Consider the following 19,980-nt stretch of genomic DNA (forward strand, 5'->3'; position numbering starts at 1 on the left):
TACATGAGAAAATAATCAGCTGCCGAAGGATCTTGAGAGCAGTGGCGGGAACGCGAGTTCCAATCTCGCTTCAACCAGTTGATGTTTGCTGGAACCGTGTAGTCTTCACATTATAGCTTTCACATTCCGTCAAAGGTGCCGCGTCATTTTTCACCTTAGATATTTTTTTCATGAAGAAAGGTAAAGAATAACGGGAGAATGATTCCACTGTTCCTCTCTTCGCAGCCCATACATATACATTTTTTCTTCTTTTTTTCCGTGCTGATTCTCTGTCTACCATCGTAATCTTTGGCGAAGGGTTTCCTACAGGCTACATGTTGAATCTATTTAGTGGCACCAGTTTCGGCTCACCTCCCCCCCCTCCCCCCGAAAAAATAAAGTTCGACGAAATCTGCAAATATAATTATCTGTCAAGAAGACTCCTACATTCGCCGCACTCCTCGCTGTGCAGGGCCCAGGCAGTCACTCTCAGACTTCTGCAAACAAGCACTTACCCGAGCCCCGCGGCGCTGCACACAATGTACCCCGAACGGTTCCCAAGCCCGGACTGCCCTCTGTGTGGTGACTATGCGGACTTCGAACATGTCCTGTGGGGCTGCGCCTCTGCCGGTCCCCCTTTCACTCAAGAGGAAATGATGAAACTAATTAAGGCCCAGGATCAGACCTCTCAAATCCTGGCAGTCCAGAGGGCTCGCGAGAGGGCCGTCAGGTTTCACCTGATGGGCCTAGCCATCAGGTGGGCCTAGCCAGGTGACGTGGAGCTTGCTTACGTTTATAGTGGACCGATTAAAGTTGTTTCTCTCTCTCTCTCTCTCGGGAGTTTAGAGAAGGCACGTTCGTTCTGCAGTAAAGAAACAGCAGTTAAGGATGGAGATTGTGTTAAGGTTGCATAGCGTATGTGTTTAGGTAGAGAAATAAGCTTTCCCATTTTGCAGTGAGGGCGCTCGCTTGCACAAAATGGAACAGATACATAGCTACTGTACGTTCCTTTTAAAGTGAACCTTTCCCTGCCTACTAAACTCAGTTTGACGTCCTTCGGTGCTGTCTCACTGAGTGAACCAGTTCGCATTAATGCACGAAATTTTAGCCCCCACTATGGTGCAAGTGAACGAAAATCTTTCGTGCGCAATAAAACAAAAAAATTAATCTCGATATAGAACCTGCATATAGGTTGTGTGCTTCTGCCTAACTCTAAAGCAGAATGACCTCTTAATGGAATACCGGGCGTTATTCAGTGGCCTTTTTAATTTTCTTGAATTGCTTATATTCTTTCTGCACATTCTTGGTCCATTGAGTACGTGCGTATCCAGTATGTGTATCCTAGAACGAGTGCGTGCCACTGTGACACAAAGAGTATATAATCCTTGACTGTACATATTCTCGCATGTATTGTGCTTTTCTCTGCATAACGCTCTCCTCGCCTTTCTTCTCTCGGCAAGCTTCATGCATCGCCTTCGACCTCGTGACATCGGTGCGTCGACGATCCACGCTGTCCATTCGCTAGAATTGCTGTTTGCGTTAATTTTCGGCATAGCTTGCGAACGGTGTAAACTATAAGCGTGAGAATTGCATATGATTTTAAGTTTTCAGCTGTATGGTTCATAAACATCAGCATTTCATGAGGTTACACAATGCAAAGCATAAAAATAAACGCAGTTGTACAATATCTAGTTTATTTACCGGGCATTTATATAACCGTGTCATTAATTATATGATTCCAATAGATAGATTCCAACACGTTCGTTTGATCGGGATGTTTTTTTTTATTGCGTGGCGTTTCCTTCGTTCCGGATAAGTGAAAAAAAAAAAAGCTGACATGCTATAAGCGTTAGTTTGAAAAGTACAGAAAACTATTAAAAACTAATTCTTTTGGGTCGCCAAATTACCTTGTCTTCTTTTTCGCCCTGCCTATCCTCAATCTCCCGCAAGAAACAAAAGCAAATAAAGAAGAAAAAGGTTATTTCAGGTATTAAAAAAATAATAAACTGACATTGCATGGTTGCGTCTGTTCTTTGTATGTATACCTGTAGGTCTCGAAACAAACACGGGAAATTCTTAAAGCAATAGAAATTGACAAATGGAAACACAGATGTATCAGTTGCCCCTCGGCATCATTGTCTGACAAAGCGCGCCGCTATCTTGGACTTTGATTATTCCTAGAGTGCAAATAAAAAAAAGACCATCTTTGGTTTTTATTTTTTTATTTTTTTACTTTGAGTCCTGTTGACGCCTCACTCCCGTGAGTGCGCGTGCGCATCTCGAAGGACACTACAAATGGCGTGCCTTTGAGCAATAAAGCAGTAGTTGCAGTCCAGCGCCTGTGTAGGTCCTTCTATACGTGTGCGTTAACGCGTCACATTTAGGTGCGCTGCTTCCTCGTCCGTAGGTCTCGTTCTTATATTACATATTCAGGTACTGGCGCGTGGCCGAAAGGCATCATTTCCCGTTCCTTCACTTCGTATAAAAAATTTCGTGCCGTGCTACGAATACTGTCCACGAAAAAAAGATACATGTTTGAGTCTGAGTGTCCTAAAGAGTCATACTACAGGTACACTTAATGGCATTCACTAAATTAGTCACTGTAAATGTAAGGTAAAGCTTTCTGATACGCGTTCCTAATGTCACTTCTTAGTGGAAGTAATCATTGATAGTGTTGATAAGAGATTCTCTTCGTGGTTGCAGCGAAGCGATGGATGAACGCATTTCATATGCTGGGCTGAACTCGCGATAGGCACGGTTCGGATGCTACACGGGGAGTAAGTGAGACGCAAGTCACACACTTCGCAGCAGTATGTGATCTACTATATACATAAGTGATAAGCCGAAGGAACATCGACGCAGAGTGCTGATGGGAGTCCTCCAGGGAGACAGTAGATGCATGTGTGCGTCGTAACAGAGACGTACTTTTTCGCCTCGGGTCAGAACGTGAATTCCCACCAGAAGCTGGGCACCGTAAGTGAATGCGTTAACAGCGCTCGAGATTGGATTGCCAAAACTCGCGTTTGGGTAGTAGTCACTCAAAGTGATCACTGAACCAAGATACTGCTACGACAAGCTGAATGCGTGGTGTATACTATTCTGGCTAAATATTTTCCAGGTCGAGCGTAGTGGTGCGTCTGAGATTACTGTTTTCGCCTTCCTTGTTCTTTTTTGCACTCAACCGTTGAAACTGCATTTTAGGCTTGCGATCGCGCGTTTCTACACCCCGATTACGCCACCTTCCGGCCACTTCATTGCGTCAGTGTTGTCTATATACATTTGTTCCAACTCCGCGAACCAATGGCGTACCCAGGTTTTTTTTTTTTTTAAAGGGGAAAGGTGAGAGGACTGTTCTGCCGCGAACGCAGAGGTACTGCATGACAGTGTTTGTTCTCATTTCCTCGTTTCGAGCCTAGTTCAACGAACTTAACGAGCATAGCTGCAATTAAAATGAAAGCTATGGAGCGCATGCTGTCGCTAGCCTCCCGTCCGTAGTACTCACTTGTCCAGGCGTCGCTCATGTCGAGGCCCGTGCCCCAGTACATCCACATCTGGACGCAGATGAAGGGCGACGAGCAGATGATGTAGAAGCTGATCACCACCACGGTAATCTTCACCGTTTTAATCTTGGCCCTGGACAGGCCTCGGGCTGACGAGTGACTGCGAGGCACCAGGGGGCCCCGCATGTGCAAAGACGAGTCGGTGTCGGCCGCAGCACTCCCCTGCGGGCTCTTGAAGCGGTACGCTTTGCCACGTCCTTCGACGTCCGAGCTCTTTCGCTTAAGGTACAGGTTCTGCCAGATGGCACGGCAGATGCAGACGTATGTGAAGACGAGCACCAACAGGGGGATGAAGAAGACACTCAGGGCGTACCACGTGACGTAGGCGCGCAGGCCCCACGGCTCGATGTAGGTGCCCCAACAGTCGTACACGCCCGGCGCCACCTCCTGGTAGCTGAAGACGAATAGCTGAGGCAAGCAGCAGAGCAGCGACACGGCCCAGGCTAGCGACACCAGGAGCTTAGACTTGGTCGGTGTCCAGGAGCAGTTGGATAGCGGGAAACAGATGGCCTGGTACCGATCCACGGCCGTCACCACGAGCACGTACGAGGAGAGATAAGGGCCCAGAATCTGGCCGTACTTGACGCACTTGCAGAAGAAGTTCCCGCCCCGGAAACGGTACGTGGCGTCCCAGCCGAGCTGAGGCAGCACCGTGAAGAAGGCGGTGGTAAGGTCGGAGACGCACAAGTGTACCAGGAAGTAGTACATGCGCGTCATCTTGGAGCGGCGCGCGTTTAGGGCCACCAGAACGCACAAGTTTCCGACCACGGTGAGCGCAAAAATGAAGGTGAGCACGGCGAGTTCGATGAGCGCCAGCGACTCGTCGCGATGCACGGCGTTCTGCAGTTCGGTGATGTTTTCGCTGCTGGTCGACTCGTTGGCGTCGGCCGGCGCTGGCCCCGACGCCGTAGGCTCAAGCAGGTCATGCGCGTCGTCCACGAGATTCATGGTTTCTGCTGTAGAGGATATACAAAAGGACAAAATAGGAAGCAGATCAGATCACTAAGTGGACTTTGCAAAATGCAATTACAAATGAGTCAAGCATTCACAATAGTCAACCGTAACCGGTGGCAAGATGTTAATACTTGAAACCGCGCAGAGGCGTCTTGGGCCAGTAAGAATAAATGTGAACAGTATATGCGTCGCTGCGTCTTAGATACACTAGCTAAGGACACCTATACCATCACTTTCATCCTAAAATATGTCGCTGTGAGTCTTGTTTCTTTTTTGTTTCTTATAAAAAGCGCATGTATAGGCCCGTCAAACGCAATAAGAAAACTTCAGAAAGTCAACAGCGCATACGAACACGGACGAAGAACACATTCTTCGTCCGCGTCTACTTTGCGCCTTTGATTTCACGAAGTATGACTCACAAACTAGCTCAAACCAAGATTCAGCTTGATGAGTAAAAAAGCTTTTCGAATCAGTTGCTCCGTTCCTCTGACCTTTAGCTGTCTTACTCCCCATGGCTATTCCTGGGATCCTAGTCCATGTTACAAGACCTTCGTCCCTTTCCATGTGTAGACACCATGATCAAACTGCGTTAGTATGATGACAAGTTCAAAACTCTACGCAGTTCCCCGTGGATGGTTTACTCTCAATGTTATTGCACACACCGGATCTCGGATTCGTTTTGACTCGAGCCCAATTGTGGCATGTTGGGACTCAGGGTAGCGTATCCCACTGGTGTCATGCAGTTGTTCGGACTCCGGGTCCAAGCGGCCATTACGTTTCCGTGGCTGATGATGTGCCAGGTGCCGGGCGATTGAGAGGTCCGGGGCGACGTCCAAGATATGAGAAAAAGGGTTTGTTTACAAATTTACACGATGAGAGTTTACGTGCACTAGCACCAGTACGAGTACTAGTACGAGCATGATCAGGAGCTCACGTACGATCATAGGAGCATCCTTTCGACTAGGAACTCTAGTAAGAGTGGGAGCACACTCCCACAGCACTCCAGATCCACTTTTCATGCACCTATTTTTCCCCTTTTTCTTGTCGGGGTAATTGAACGTTCTGGGCCGACTGCACTAGTTGAACCGCTCGCAAGATCGCGCCTATGACGTCGCATCATCCCGCCAGGCTCCACCTCAATGTTGCCCGTTACGAGGCGACGACGTGGCAAGCTGGGAATTTGATGTCGAAGTCGTTCCGATGGAAGTCATCAACGTTGGCCACTTTTATCAATTAGCGGGTCATTCGTGACGGTCCGCTTGTCAGGGTCAGGCTCCAGTGGAGTGATATTTCAAGGTAGTTGTTGCTTTCACTAAGGATGGCGGCTGTAGTCGCCTCGACGTGAAAGCCTTTGTTTGCGGGTCACCGTCTATGTCGACCCAGTCTCGTCCAGGCGGGCGCTCGTCTCGCCTGTCAGCTTTGGTTACGCTGATTCAGTAGCAAGCTGCCTGGTCCTGAGAAAACGATTATACAGCGTGAAGGGCCTTTCATATCTGCGCGTGTGCTGGTGAAACGTTAATCGTCGAGAAGGGGTGCCGGGTAAGCAATGCTAAACATCAGTCGTAAGAGGCACTGCGCTTTAAGATGATTTACATGTCATGACAGCTTCTGTATTAACTGTGCTTCAAGCAAAGCATTTATTACCGTGATTTCTGTACTGTATACTCAATCGATGGTATTAGCGTTAGAAGAAGAAGAAAATTAACTCTATTAAAAATAATGGTCCGGCAGCTTTGGTTACTAGCGTTAGCGCTTAAAATATTACTACGGTGGTATTTCGTTGCCGTGGTGACTCAGTGACTACGGAATTCTAACGCTTAGCACGATATCGTCGTGACGAGAAGCGACTATCCAAAAGCTATCCGTGTACCACGCTTGTTCTTGTTGTCGTCATCGTGACTGTTGCTGTTATCAACACCTGCAGAGCGATCTCTTTCATTCTCTGTCTTTGATTGTCTTGTGTATTTTGACCCTATCCTAGTAGAGTTGTCAGGGGAATGGATATGTTGTTATGAATACGTCACAGTCCTGAAATTTCAATATGTGTGACGGTGAGCATAGCAAGTAATCAGCTCCAGGTTTACTGAAAGCATGTCAACGCAGAACAGTTCACCATTTGTGGAAGTCACTGACATAGCAAAGGCAGAAGTGGGTTAACAATCTAAGCTGTTGCGAACTCTTCCAAGCTCTTGCTTATGCGTAGAACTACCGTCATTTACCAGCTCATTCGCACGGCTGCGTAGAGAATAAGCACTGCAAGCATTTAAAAACATTTGAAACCTCTTTGGGTGGCAGTCAGACCATGTTTCTTGCAAACAGTCCACAAATACAATGTGATGTAAGGATCCGATTCTGTTTCTCTAAGCTGTTGGGCGGGGAGCGAAGCATCCCGATAAATTAATTGAAGTTGGCCTTCGTTCTATTTCCGCAGTCTTACTTTTGTATTTTTTCGCTTGTAAGACTAGGAAAGATTAAATTGGCAACATTACTTTTTCCTAAGGTAGAGTTCAAGCGTAAAACCAGGTGGCTTTCGAAACTGCAGCGGTCTTGTGTAAATGCACTAAAAACAAAAAAAAAAAGAATGGCGCAGTTGCGGCTTCTGAAAGTGTTTTTTTTATGTTGAGTCTATACACAAAGTCGCTCCTTAAGAACAGGAGACAGGCTGCAACAAAGTTGTACAAAAGCAGCAAAATTGAGAAAAGGTAGCGCATGAACTGTGCACGATGCTGTGGAGAACCCTACCTTCACTGTGAGCAGAAGCTATAGTTTATCCCCTGCAAAGTACGTCAAGCTTGGGCCATAAAAGGGTTTGCTCTCCCAAACTTTAGCCAGCAAGAACAAAAAAAGAAGCCAGAGGGAGGATGGCTGACGGGTTCTAACGCCCAAGAGAAACAGTTGAAGGATGAGAGACGCCGTATAGTGGTGAGCTCCGGAATACTTGGGACCAGCCGGCGTTCTTCAGTGTTCACAGAAAGCTTGGTTCACGAGCGGCTCTCCATTCTTCCTTCATAGAAATGCGATGACCAGGAATCGAACGTTCAACCGCGTGCTATAGGCAGCAGAACAACATAACTAGTCAGCTACCGCCATGGCGTGTAAGAATCTTTGCACCTTAAATCGGCCACTGCTAGTGACAGCTACCAGTGGCTTTCGCGCCAGTTCAGACCGGCTAGCAAACAAACACAAACACGTGTGCGCGCACGCATGCACACGAACACGCAAGATACGGACGCGCACACTATCTCTCTCTATTACGCAAATGCGCGCGCGCTCGGGCACGCACGCGCACACGCTCACACACACAGGCACAGGCACAGACACACAAACGCAAGCACGAATGTATGCATGCACACACAAATACCCACGGAAGTGTGCGGTCGCCGCAATAGCTCAAGGGTGCAGTATCACACGCGTACTGCCGAGGACTAGGTTTCGGCTCGCAGCTGCCGCAAGTTGTCTTGTCGTCTATTTTCATTTCACTTTCACTGCCATAGCAATTATAGGGACACTCCAAGCACATTTCCGCCGTCGTAGTCGCCGTGATGTTTCGTATAAAGTCCAAGCGTGATAACATCTTCTTCTTCGTGATTTGGGAGAGGGAAAGTACGCTTAATTCTGCAGCCCATATGGGAGCACGGCGCAGCGTACTGGAGATGGGGGCGGGGGATGAAAGATGAGGGGATAGAGGGGGAAAGGAAGAGTAGGTGTCAGGCAACATACGTCAGCATCATCCAGTGGCGATGGACGGCGAGCGAGGCAGAGGCCCATGGGAGGCCGAAGTCTAGTGGTGGTCTAGGAGCCCGTTTGTATGCACATATTCAAGCAGGCTTGCCAGTGCTGGAAGGTAGTAGCGGGCCGGGAAGAGCAGGTGCGTTTCTGAGGTAGCCGGTAGTCCGTACCGTCGGTAGGTGGCGGGCGAGGGTGAGCCGAGGATGGTGGCTCAGTCTCGTGTGCGCATTGTAGGAAGGCGGGGAGGAAGCGCGCCGTCTTCCATCGCATGCAATGCACCGGGGGCGTTCTACTCCAGTAGCCATCGACTTTCCTACAATATTTACTAGAGGGAGCTCCGGCACTGTGATCGTTCAGTCACTATCGGAATGATGGGTAGTACATGGATTTGTCTGATCTTCGTGTTTAGGGCTTCATACGTCTTGTGGCTACGTTTGTCACGCTTCGTCTGGGTCTAAATTGGCCTAAATTTCAAAGCAATTTATACTTGTTTTTCATGCAGAGGATAATAACACTCTTCAAGCATGCTTAATCGCTGCTAATTGCAGTGGTTCCTCGTGTCCATGCGTCTGTGGCGCACTGGTTTCAATATTGGGTTTCCGTGCTAGCGATCTTGTGCTCGAATCCAGCCGTCAGATAAAATGAAGAGTGTTTATTTAATTATTTATAACGCAGTATATTATTTGAAATGATCACATTGCAAGGTCACGAAGCCAATTAAAGCTAGACGGAGGAAGTGTAGACAAATGCATGTACTACCCATCTTTGCTATGCTGGCTGAACTGCTCTGCTTGCAGCTCCCATAGACACTAGCCCCACAGTTCCCTCTAGTAATGGTATGAAGCTCTATGGCGGCAGCGGTTGATCGTGTCCTATCTTGAAAGCTATTTTCGATAGGTACAGTGTCTATGTCCACCGAGGGTCAATAGTTTTTTCGTGTGCGCTGTGTTCTCGCCGCTTAGTGTGTGTTGAAGCAACAGGCGGCACGAACGTCAATATGGTCGCTGCTGCTGTCTCTCTCCCTCACGCCAGCGTTTTGACAGCAAGTGTATGCGGTCATCGAGTGAGATGAGTTTATTGGTGCTTGTGGGTGCGTCACACCATGCTTGTTAATTTAGTTGGCAAGCGAAAGTTTACAAGTCTATACGACCAATAAAAGGAGTATCCTCAATTGGTATAGCTGTCTGATAATTTACTATATCGCAACCGATGCTTCGCCTTTCAGGTGAAACAGCGACATTTCTCTTTACATTTCTCTTTACTTCTACATTCGGTAGATTTCCGCAGATTTATTTATTTATTTATTTATTTATTTATTTATTTATAGATACCTCGCAGGCTCCCTGTAGGGGTATTATGCCTTATGGCTTCATGTGGTTGCAGTAAACAAAAATTATGTAGTAGCTCATTGTACCATAACATAATCACCTTCCTCCTACCCTTCCTTGTATTTCCCACTTCCCCTTTCCCCAGTGAGGAGTAGCAGGCTAGAGACACGCTCTCCAAGCCAACCTCTCCTCCTTTCTCTATATTAAAATCTACTCCTTAGCACCTCGGTCTCCCTTATTCTTCTTGCTCTGTGCAGCCTAAACTAATGTCTGCATTGTTTTTTTTTTTCTTTAAGCAATATGTTCATATGCGGAGGTCACGCGCGTCAATTTTTTGAATTTGTGCAATGTGTAACTAAATTTTAAAAATATATGGCCAGAATAAATCTCTTTCTGCGTATGAAGAGCTTCTCGTAAGCCTCCAACTCCACTGAAAAGCGTCATCCCCTACTTTATGCCCTTACAAGAAAATATACTTGGCTATGTGCACGAAAAGGACTTGCCATTGAAAAGCGTCGACGGACTTAATTGCGAAGCGCAAACAGTAGCAAACAGTAAACAGTAAGCAGTTCTCGCGTGAGACATCACTGAGCTTTGTGTACTATTTTCTCGATCGCGCACGATGGAGTCACAAAAGCATGTCAACGAAATGAGTGCGTGACAACCATGATGGGCAACAAGGCTAGGCAACAACGCGCTAGCTCTTTGTTTTGGTTTGGTCAACTATTCAAGACATTTGAGCAATCTCGTTCACTTCCGGAAACTGACTCAGCTGCGTGCAATCAGCTCAGCAGTCGTATTCGGGACACACACTCTATGACACTGTATACGGATCGCTCGCTTTGAATTTTTTATATTGTAGGACTCTTGCAGGAAGCACGGTCTAGCGTGACCAAGCATATCCCATTGTTGTGTGGGAATTACAGTTTTATGAGGTGGTGGAGCCGAGCGACGCAGTAAAGAAGAAAAGAGAAAATGGAAAAGAAACACCGGTGTCGAAACTCGAAATCCCTGTGCTCAAGTGCTTTGCGCATTGCGTCGGTACGGCTACGCGCTTCTTCCGATTAGGCCGAAAGTCGTGAGAAGCCTCGCAAGCCAGTCGGGCGCCTTTGTAGGAATTTATTTCAGCGGACCAAGTCCCATGACGTCAAGTAAGCGCAACTCTGAGTGGAATGTAGGCAGTGAGGTGCGGTGGGACAGCGTTCAATGCCCTCGCAGTTATATAGGGAGCTATTTCTCGGGTGTTGTTTTTTTCTTTTTCTAGATATCTCTTTGGCGCTTCTTCGCTTTGCTATGTTTGCAATTCAGGGTTGAGAAAAAGAAAAAAAAGCAGATCAAGCAGAAGATATGAACAAGATATTTTTCTTGTTTCTTTTTTTTTTTGCGACTGACTATTCTCTTCGCGGTGATAGCCGCAAGAGTTGTCCCTAGACAAATGAGGTTGTGGGAGCACTAGATAGCTCTTTCGTAGTCTTTCTGCATCTCTTTACGTCCAAGGTTCCCCCAAAACTATTTCTTGTTTCGTCCCAAGTGTTCTCGCATTAGCAGCAAAGCTCACTTGCATCCTATCTTTAACCTTTCGATTGATACACTTTTCTGTGCACTTTCGCTATCTTTCTTGGAATTTCACAGTGACCCCCTAAGTAGAAGCAATCATGTGTCTATGTTGTTGTTTCTCTCTCTTCTGTACTGTGCAGGAGTCGTGGTGCACATTGAGAAAGCCTTCTTACACAACTTGCTCAATAAGGCAGATTGATTGTTTCTGTTTTCGTTTATTCGTCCTTTTGTGTGTTTGTGCGCTAGCTGCCAAAGATTGATCACCAATTTTGCCCACTCATATATTTTATAAAGAAGTTGATACTTTTGCCCAAGCACTGGAAAGGATAAGAAAAGAGAAAATTTTACGAAGCAGGCAAACAAATTCTCCTTCCCCGCGTGCTTTGAGCTACAATCACGGCTATCGAAAATATAGTCATGCCCATTACTGACATCACGTCTGTTAGCAGTGGGGAAAGCATTGTATTGCGCTGATCGCAAGTGCTGCAAGTTTATCTGTGATCGTGGAGGTTGTTATTTGAGGTTGCAATAAATGTGGCTCTGTAATATTAATTGTTCTCATTGGAAAGTAAGAAAACAAGCAGGTTTCCATCATGTTCAAAACGAGGCTCAGGCTTATGCTTGTTTCGATAATATCCTGAATGAGCACAGCATCTTGACTATGTACAAAATAGTGGTCCATTGTTTGAACGCGGGGGCAGAGATGGTTAGTTTGTTCACCACGGCAAAGGATAGTCCCTCTGTTCAGGAATTATTCGACTGGCACTGTTTTTGCATGCGCTCTAACAAGTGTACTATACTTGGCAGAACTGATTGAAGGGGGCTTACAAGCATTCCAGGTGTACGAGGCCGAGAAAGCTACAACCACAAACCAAGCCTTTTTAAGTCGTTCTTCTTCTTCATCTTCTGTATTCGCTCTAAAAAAATTGTTGTTGTTTAGGCGCCACTGTGAAGGCGCAACAGACGAGCAAGTTGAGATGCACATTCATACCAATAGCCCAGATGATCACGGTAACTCGGCGCCCAAAAGCTCCAGTCTACTAGCGCACTTCAGAGTGTTTTGCTTTGTGATGTCCAGAGAGCACGTATTGAGTGACAAAATGCGCCTTCAAGATGAAGATTGTTATACCGGTCATCCGCGAAAAGAAAGAACGAGAGAAAAGAAAGAGATGCGAAAGGCAGGGAGGTTAATCGGTTGACAAATAACCAATTTGTTACCCTGCAATGGCGAAGGGTATAAGTGGCGACAAAGGGATGGGAAGGAAAACGGAAAGGTTATGGGACACACGCGCAGAAGAAGAGAAAACAAACACAACACACGTATTTTTACAGTATCTAGAAAACGTTGGTGCGAATGTACCGCCGGCCTATTCCTCGCATCCAGTTACAGAATAATTTTGTCGATCACTAAACTGCTAGTAAGGGCTTAGCTAATACACCGCACTCAATTACTACTACATCGCAATAGCTTTAAGTTATATTCAAAGAAACTTAAAATGTGCAAATTCCAACCTTAAAGGAACGGCGTACCTAAGATGTATAAGACCTATCATGGAATATGCCTGTACTCTTTGGGACCCATCTCAAAAATGCTTTAAAATATTCAGAACAGAGCAGCCAGGTTCCTCTTGGGTAGGTACGGTAGGAACTATAGTTGCACTGAAATGAAGAAAGCGTTGAATTCGGAATCACTTTCGTCACGCCTAAACCAAATAACAAGACTGGAATTGATAGGGAAAGTTATTTAAAACAGCCAAATTATGTATCTAGATGGATTGACCACAAGTACAAAATTAAGGAACACCAGGCCAGGACCAACCTGTATGCAAATTCTTTTTTTTTTTTGTAAAAACTATTGCTCAGTGGAATCTACTGACGTCTGAGCAAGTGTGTATTGTGAATGAAGATGTATTGTTTTCAAGCTTGTAACCACCCTGCTGTAACGCCTACAGGCAAAGAGGGGAAATGTATGAATAAAGAATAAAGAATTTATGTTTGATTGTCTTTTAGGAATTCTTAATACCCGCCACGCGATACATATACAAGCCGCATGGCACGCATTGCTCACAGGAAAACACAGTGCGTGTCCAGCATGCTGGAAGCCCTCGTTTAACGAAGACTCAAGCGAAGCTTTCTTGCCGAGTTCCAGGCACTTTTTTGCACGCATCTGGCCTCTAACATCGAACCCGTTTACCGGGATGGTGCCAGCTAGGTACGGTGCAGCGAAGTAGTAGTTCACAAGTTTAAAGCTACAAGCGTAGGGATTCATACAATAATGACTAGAGGGAACTGTGGTGTTAGTGTTTACGGTAGCTGCAAGCAGAGCAGCTCATCCATCATGGAGTGGGTGGTTAGTACAAGGATTTGCTTAAACTTTGTTCTTTTGGCTTCAACCTGCTTTGTGACTTTGAAAACTCAGCATTTTTCAAGAAAGTACGGCTTTATCGGCAATTTAACATCAATAAAATTGTCCGACGGGAAGTTTCGAACACGATATCTCCAGCACACGATCCAGGGCGTCGAGACGCTTCGCGCCTCTCGATCCGCAGTTACACTGGAACAAACCGACGCATCAGAAACGCCACGAGTGCAACACGGCACTATGGACACCACTGAAAATTTAAACAAATAGTGTATATATAATATGCTGCCTGTTTATAATTCACTGCAAACAAAATAATTTCGCCGTATGGCATGATGCTCTTTAATACAAATTTTATTCCTCGAAATCCACGCACGCTAACATTTTTCATGATCCAATCGCACTAAGTATGCGTCGCTCAACGTAGATGTCAACTGGAGTTGAGTCTCCGTGCTTTTTCTGGTTTTTTCCCGACGCTGTGTTGTATGCAACGAGTTCTGCATTGCGGTACAGTACCAGCCACCATACTCGGTAGATCTGTCAGATGGTATTGCCCCCTTACTTGGATGAGGGAGTGATTTAATCTCATGAAATTGAAATGTTGACAACTGTAGTACCCTCGACTTCTGTGAAAACAATAGATTGTCGAATGAGCAACGGATGGTAACATAAGGTGATGTGAAAAAAAAACCAAAGAATCAAACGTTTCGACAATAAGACTCCTTACTCTTGCTGTGATCCGGTCTATGATCTCTGCAGCACACTTGTAGTTCTTGTAATAAAGAGTTCGACAGAACACTTTATCTGGTCAGGTAATAAACATCTGTAGTTCGAAAGGTCACTGACCGTTGTAAAAAAAAAAACACAAGGATAGCCGTTTCGTGATCTTTACAGATCCTGAACAAGGGGTCTGTAAGTTCCAAAAACGTCAGGCTTCGAGTTTTTTTTTTTTTTTTTTTTTTTTTTTACAGTGGTAATGACCTGTCGTACTAACCACTCCTAGTTTTTTGGTGCGTTTCACAGTTCATAATTTTGTGCTTTTTCACGTATTAAACAAAAGTCTGGCCGTGACGTGCTCTGTAAAAAAATCCACGCCTTTGGTACTTATCTTGACCCCAATAGTAACCGCCATCCATATCGGGTGTATTCTCTGCACTCATTACATTCCTGTAAAACGCGCTATCTCACTCTTATACACGCATGCCGCTCGGGATCAAAAAGTACAGAGCACAGCGTTCAATAACAAAAATGCACGTAAGATAGGTGACAGTTATTTTTTCGGAACAAGACAAGCCCCAAAGGGTGATCATGATGCTGCTGCTGATAATGATGATTTATTGGTATCCCCTTTCAAACAGGGCGGTGTCACATAGTTCCCTGGCCTGCTTGAGTTAATCAGGTGTGCTATATATGCTTTTCATTCTAGTATTTTCGAATACATCTCCTTAATCTCTTTTCTCTTCTTTAAAACTTCTCTATGTACCTTGTGCCGCTACCTATTACTGTAACGGATCCGGTCGTATCAGTATCGTATCTTGTTTTTTCGCCAATACCATAAACGTATCTTGCTTATCTCTCTCGACTGTAGACCGGCTGATGCTTCCGTCCACTTTAAATCCAAAGGCTTCTGTGAGGTGTGCGTTACCTATGGGTCTCACTGGGGTAATCCCTTCGCATTCCATTTGGATGTGCTGAGTAGTTTTCGAATTTTTGCTGGTAAAGGACCTCAGTATGCCAAAGTTATTCCTGATCTTTCCATTGACACGTCATTCTTCGCCTAAGTATTTCCTTATGCCTAAGTAGTACTTTGGCCTAAGTACTTAAGCCTTACGCCTAAGTATTTCCTTTTCTTCGCCTAAGTAGGTCAGTTGGTCGGGCGGTCGGGCGGTCTTTTATTTTCTTATGTGTTAACAGCCTTTCATTATCTTACCGGTGAATGTGATTGCGGCCCATCCAGATGGCACTGCTGAAGTTGCGTGACTGGGGCAAGGCAAAAGGAAACAAAGCAAGAAAGGCGCACCTATGTCGAGCAAGTGAACTCGGTGCGCAGAAAGCAGCGCAAGGACAGAGACTGTGCCAGTTGGCAGACGTCTGCAAGGCGGCAAGCAGAGAGGCAAGGCAATTATGGGCACGATGCGCACCAAAAAGTAAAAACAAAGAGTGGTTCTTTTTCAGCAATATTCAGAAGGAAAGCAAATATGTTTAGGAAAACCCAGCTTGAGAAATAAAAGAAAGGATAGACGCAGGATTATTCGGGAGAGCCGCCAACTTCTTGTCGGCAATCCCGAGTTCCAGCGGAACATTAGTCTGCGCTGATCTCGTTGCGATCCCAGAAGCCAAGTGACAGCAGATCTGAGTCGTTTATTTCATGTCATTATGTCTTTCAAAAATGAAAGACATAAGGCTTGAAACTGCGCGAAATTTTGTGAGAATTACACTCAGATGTCATTGTAACGCCAGCGCTCCCATAATAAAAACAAAATTTGCAAATTATGAGCCCACATGCGCGGCAGTTTTCAACGATATTCTGAGAACTCCCAGCTTGTATCTTTTTTCCATTATTATTATTATTATTATTATTATTATTATTATTAGTAGTAGTAGTAGTAGTAGTAGTAGTAGTAGTAGTAGTAGCAGTAGCAGTATTTAACAATAATCATAGAAAACTATCAAAGCGTGTATCATATCTAACACTTCCAAATTTTCCCCGTAACAATAGCGCTGCTTTGAATGAAAACGTCACTGCATTAGCACAAACTATCGCGACAACGTAAGATTTGTATGCCTTATGCCTGTTCCGTGACGTTTCACATTCCATGAAAATTCTAGACGCCAACTTTTGCCGCGCTCATCATCCTGTTAAGCAAATATGGGTCACTAGACCGCACGATAAAATAAGTATCGGCAGACTGCAGCCATGCCTCCGATGAAGAACTCATCTGTTGAGCACCGCAGCTACTTCGAAACCTCACTCCAACGCCTTTTTAGGGGGGCGAAATCCTTGGAATACGGTGACAACTTTCCCAACCATATGTGACGACGTCAGCATACGACAGTGGTAACGCAGGGCGTCGTCTATGTGTATTCCTTTTGTGTGTGTCTTAACTCGTAGCAAAGTATCTCCTTCAGCATATACCTTAGAGGCGTAATGAAGCCAGAGTACTATGACTTTGTATGACCCTTTACGAATCCCAATTCACAAAATTTACTGTCTTAAATAGCCTTTCTTTTCGTGTGTGTGCGAGAGAGAGAGAGAGCGAGAGAGAGAAGCATATGACATGAGAAGCATATACATGACAAACATATTTTGTCGCTAAAAAGAATAAGATATACTAAATATTACAATACCCGGACAAGGCGCTGAATTTCATCACAAAAGCAGGACGATGGACGCATTCAATGAAAAATAAAACTAAACGGCATAAATTATATGATATGTGTCGTTTATATGTGTCGTTTTTCCTCAAATGTCAGCTGTGGGAATTTTTCGTCCGCTGTTGGCGCCGCAGTTGGCCTTTCAGGTGATTCAGCTTCAGTTTCCTGGCGGAAATTGATCGTAATTCATTATTGTGAAAAGATTAGCAGCGTCAACTTTTTGCATTTCTAGAAACAGTTAAGATCTCCGCAGAGACGGCTTCATTGAAGTCTTGTATTAGGTTTAATCGTCCGCCACTTGGTTTAAGAAGTTATGGCCTGCATAACTGCATGCCGAATTGCTACTTCGAACCATTCTAAACAGCATTCCTCGGTGGTACGGTGAATCCCGAGAAAATCGCTTGGTATCGTAGCTTCCCTGGCTTTAAAGACTTTCGCACGCATTTCCTGGAACACGCTGTATACAAAAGCGCGAAATGCAGAAACTTTGTACGCTCTCGTGCACGCATTCCACTTGCGCCTTCTTCGAGCACCAGCTCATCTGCATATAGTTTCCACGCGATGATGATTGCGGAATATGTGCGTGTGCGAACATTTTCTGCACCGTCGAAACACCTTACGCCCCAAATCAGCTCTTCTCTGCGCCCATCGACGTGTTCGCGCCAAACATATTCACGCCTAACTTCATGAATTTAGGCGCGTGGAACAAGTAGCAAACAATGCCGCGTGGCAAGTCACTTCGGCCCGCCAAAACTGTCCGCAAGTCCACAGCCTACTCGTTTACGCGGGACACAAATCGAATTTCAATATCGAGCCTGAAAAGTCCGCGCGCTTCAATGGCCCGGGGGGTTGGATGAAGCGTGACGTAGACTAGGGGGCTTCTTCGCTAAAAAATAAAGAAGAAGCAACGTGATTCGGTATCGAACAGAGCCAGAGGCCCCGTGCCAACGATTCAGTCATACCCGCTCTTCTATGGATGCGAATACAGAACACGTCTGCCTCGATAGCGCGTGCTTTCTTCGACTGAAGCTGCCAACAGCAGCTGCGGAGTTGCACGAGGACCGGGATGTATGCGAGAGTTGAGAACAATGGCATGGAAGCTTTGCGTGCAGCGAGTCCTTTGGCCATGCCTCTAAAGGCGGGCCGAACGAAAAGACGTCGGGCGACTTTGTTGACACGATTGAGAATAAACTTAATTACGTCTGCGCGGCCACGCAGGAGGAGTGATAAATAATTTAGAGAAACTTCTCGTACATTTGGCTGCCTCGCACAGTCCATACCAAAATTGTTGAAGTTATGCTAATAAAACCCACGTTGCCGATGCGGGTTATCAATTAGGTCTTCCTGCGTTGACATCATTGCTTCGTTGACACATCATTCGTTCTGACCGTGACAGTGAAGTTTGACAGGAGTCAATTTTTCTTCTTCCCCTTCTCGGCACTCCTGAAACGATGTATTTCCTCTTAGTACACGTTGAGCTGATAAGGAATATCGGGAACTCGCTGTCGACTTTAGCAATGGAGGCAGCGAGTAATGAATATGACAACCAGGTGCCGAAATAATATCGAAATAGAATGAATGAATGAATGAATGAATGAATGAATGAATGAATGAATGAATGAATGAATGAATGAATGAATGAATGAATGAAAATGTTTTAGAGTGTAACAAGACTCATTAACCTGCGCAACAGGAGGTTGAATATCCTATAAATAATTTTAAAGGAAGGAGGTTGAAGAGAAAAGTGCAACACCCTAACAGTCTCTCTCTGTGAGGACATCTCAACAGCACTGCAGCGGGCTATAAAAGAAGAGAAGAGGGACGAGGTCTCCCAAATCAAGTGGCAAGGCCCACCGCCCGAAGAAAACCCTGTGCTATGGGGAGGCAGGAGAATAAGGTACTTTCGTAGCATCCTACCTATGGAAGCTTAGAAGGCACCCACAAAAACGCAAGCTTTTCCATATTGCAACAGTATACTTCATATTTTACCCGAGATTAAGGATGCACGTTCCTCCATCGGTCGTGTAATGTCTCGCTTTTGTTTGCTTGTTGTTTACTTACTTGATTAATTTTTCTAGACTACTGACGAGTTTGACCACTATGGCATGAAGCATGCCTTCGACCGTGAATGATCGAATTCATCAATGTGTGAAACAGGACCCGCCACACTCGCTCACACATCTACTTTATTCATCAAGGGAAAGTAATTAAGATGAAGTATTTTAATGACTGGAAAATGTAGAGAGGTCGGCCGGATAATGGAGCATCTGGCCTGCTACTCTACGTAAGGGAAGGGCAAGAGGTGAAGAAAAAGGGTTACAATGGGGAATGATAATGGGAGGAACGAGGTGAAGGACACATTACACAACTGGTATCACAGGCGTGAGTCCAGGCCCGTGTCACCTAGGAAAGCAATTAACTCGTACGTGTCGCCTTCAGATACATTTCGATACTCTCACTGGGCACTCGGTTGAACCAAACCCATTGAAGTTATAAGATTCAAGAGGAAGCTGTAGCTCGGCACCAACTCCGATTTCCTTGTTCAAAGTAATGTAAAATGCAGAAATACTTTTATAACGCAGCCACTAGATTAGACTAATTTAGCAGCGTAGCTTTCTGGGCTTGTTGGTGCATGATTTGAACAGCAATGAACAGCGTGCAGGGGACGGGACAGTGAAATTCAGACACACATGAACAGTACGAGCGCTAACTTCCAATACATTTTATTTTTCACGATAGGTTCTAAGCGACAGGTCCTTCTTCGGGCGTATAGAAGTGATGTATTTGAAAATAAGATTTGTTGGAAGTTAGCGCTCGTACAGTTGGTGTGTGTCTGAATTTCACTGTCCCGTCCTCTGTGCTCTGTTCATTGCTATTCAAGTGAGACCAATTTGTGTGGAATTTGTTGTATTTAAGAGAGACAGATAAATTTCACAAACTATAGAAAGCAAAATTTAGCTTTAGGACCGCAAACTTTTCACAAGAATTGTCAAAAATTGGTAAGTCTGAAAGTGTATATATATATATATATATATATATATATATATATATATATATATATATATATATATATATATATATATATATATATATATAAGCAGGGCGTTTACCAGGCCGCAGATCTGCAACAAAAAAC

The 19,980-nt window shown here is 45.1% G+C and overlaps 1 protein-coding gene across 2 annotated transcripts in view; it reads right to left on the reverse strand.

Moving 5' to 3' along the window:
• LOC126541638 (oxytocin receptor-like) overlaps window positions 1-19,980 on the reverse strand; it is an 89,296-nt gene that overhangs the window by 61,691 nt on the left and 7,625 nt on the right. For both annotated transcript variants that reach the window (XM_055076795.2, XM_050188492.3), the window contains exon 2: window positions 3,482-4,495. In XM_055076795.2, coding sequence (XP_054932770.1) covers window positions 3,482-4,487 — 1,006 coding nt within the window. In that variant the 5' untranslated portion in view covers window positions 4,488-4,495. The remainder of the gene's footprint in view (window positions 1-3,481; window positions 4,496-19,980) is intronic.

Source organism: Dermacentor andersoni, chromosome 2 (assembly GCF_023375885.2).
Source record: "Dermacentor andersoni chromosome 2, qqDerAnde1_hic_scaffold, whole genome shotgun sequence".
NCBI lineage: Eukaryota > Metazoa > Arthropoda > Arachnida > Ixodida > Ixodidae > Dermacentor > Dermacentor andersoni.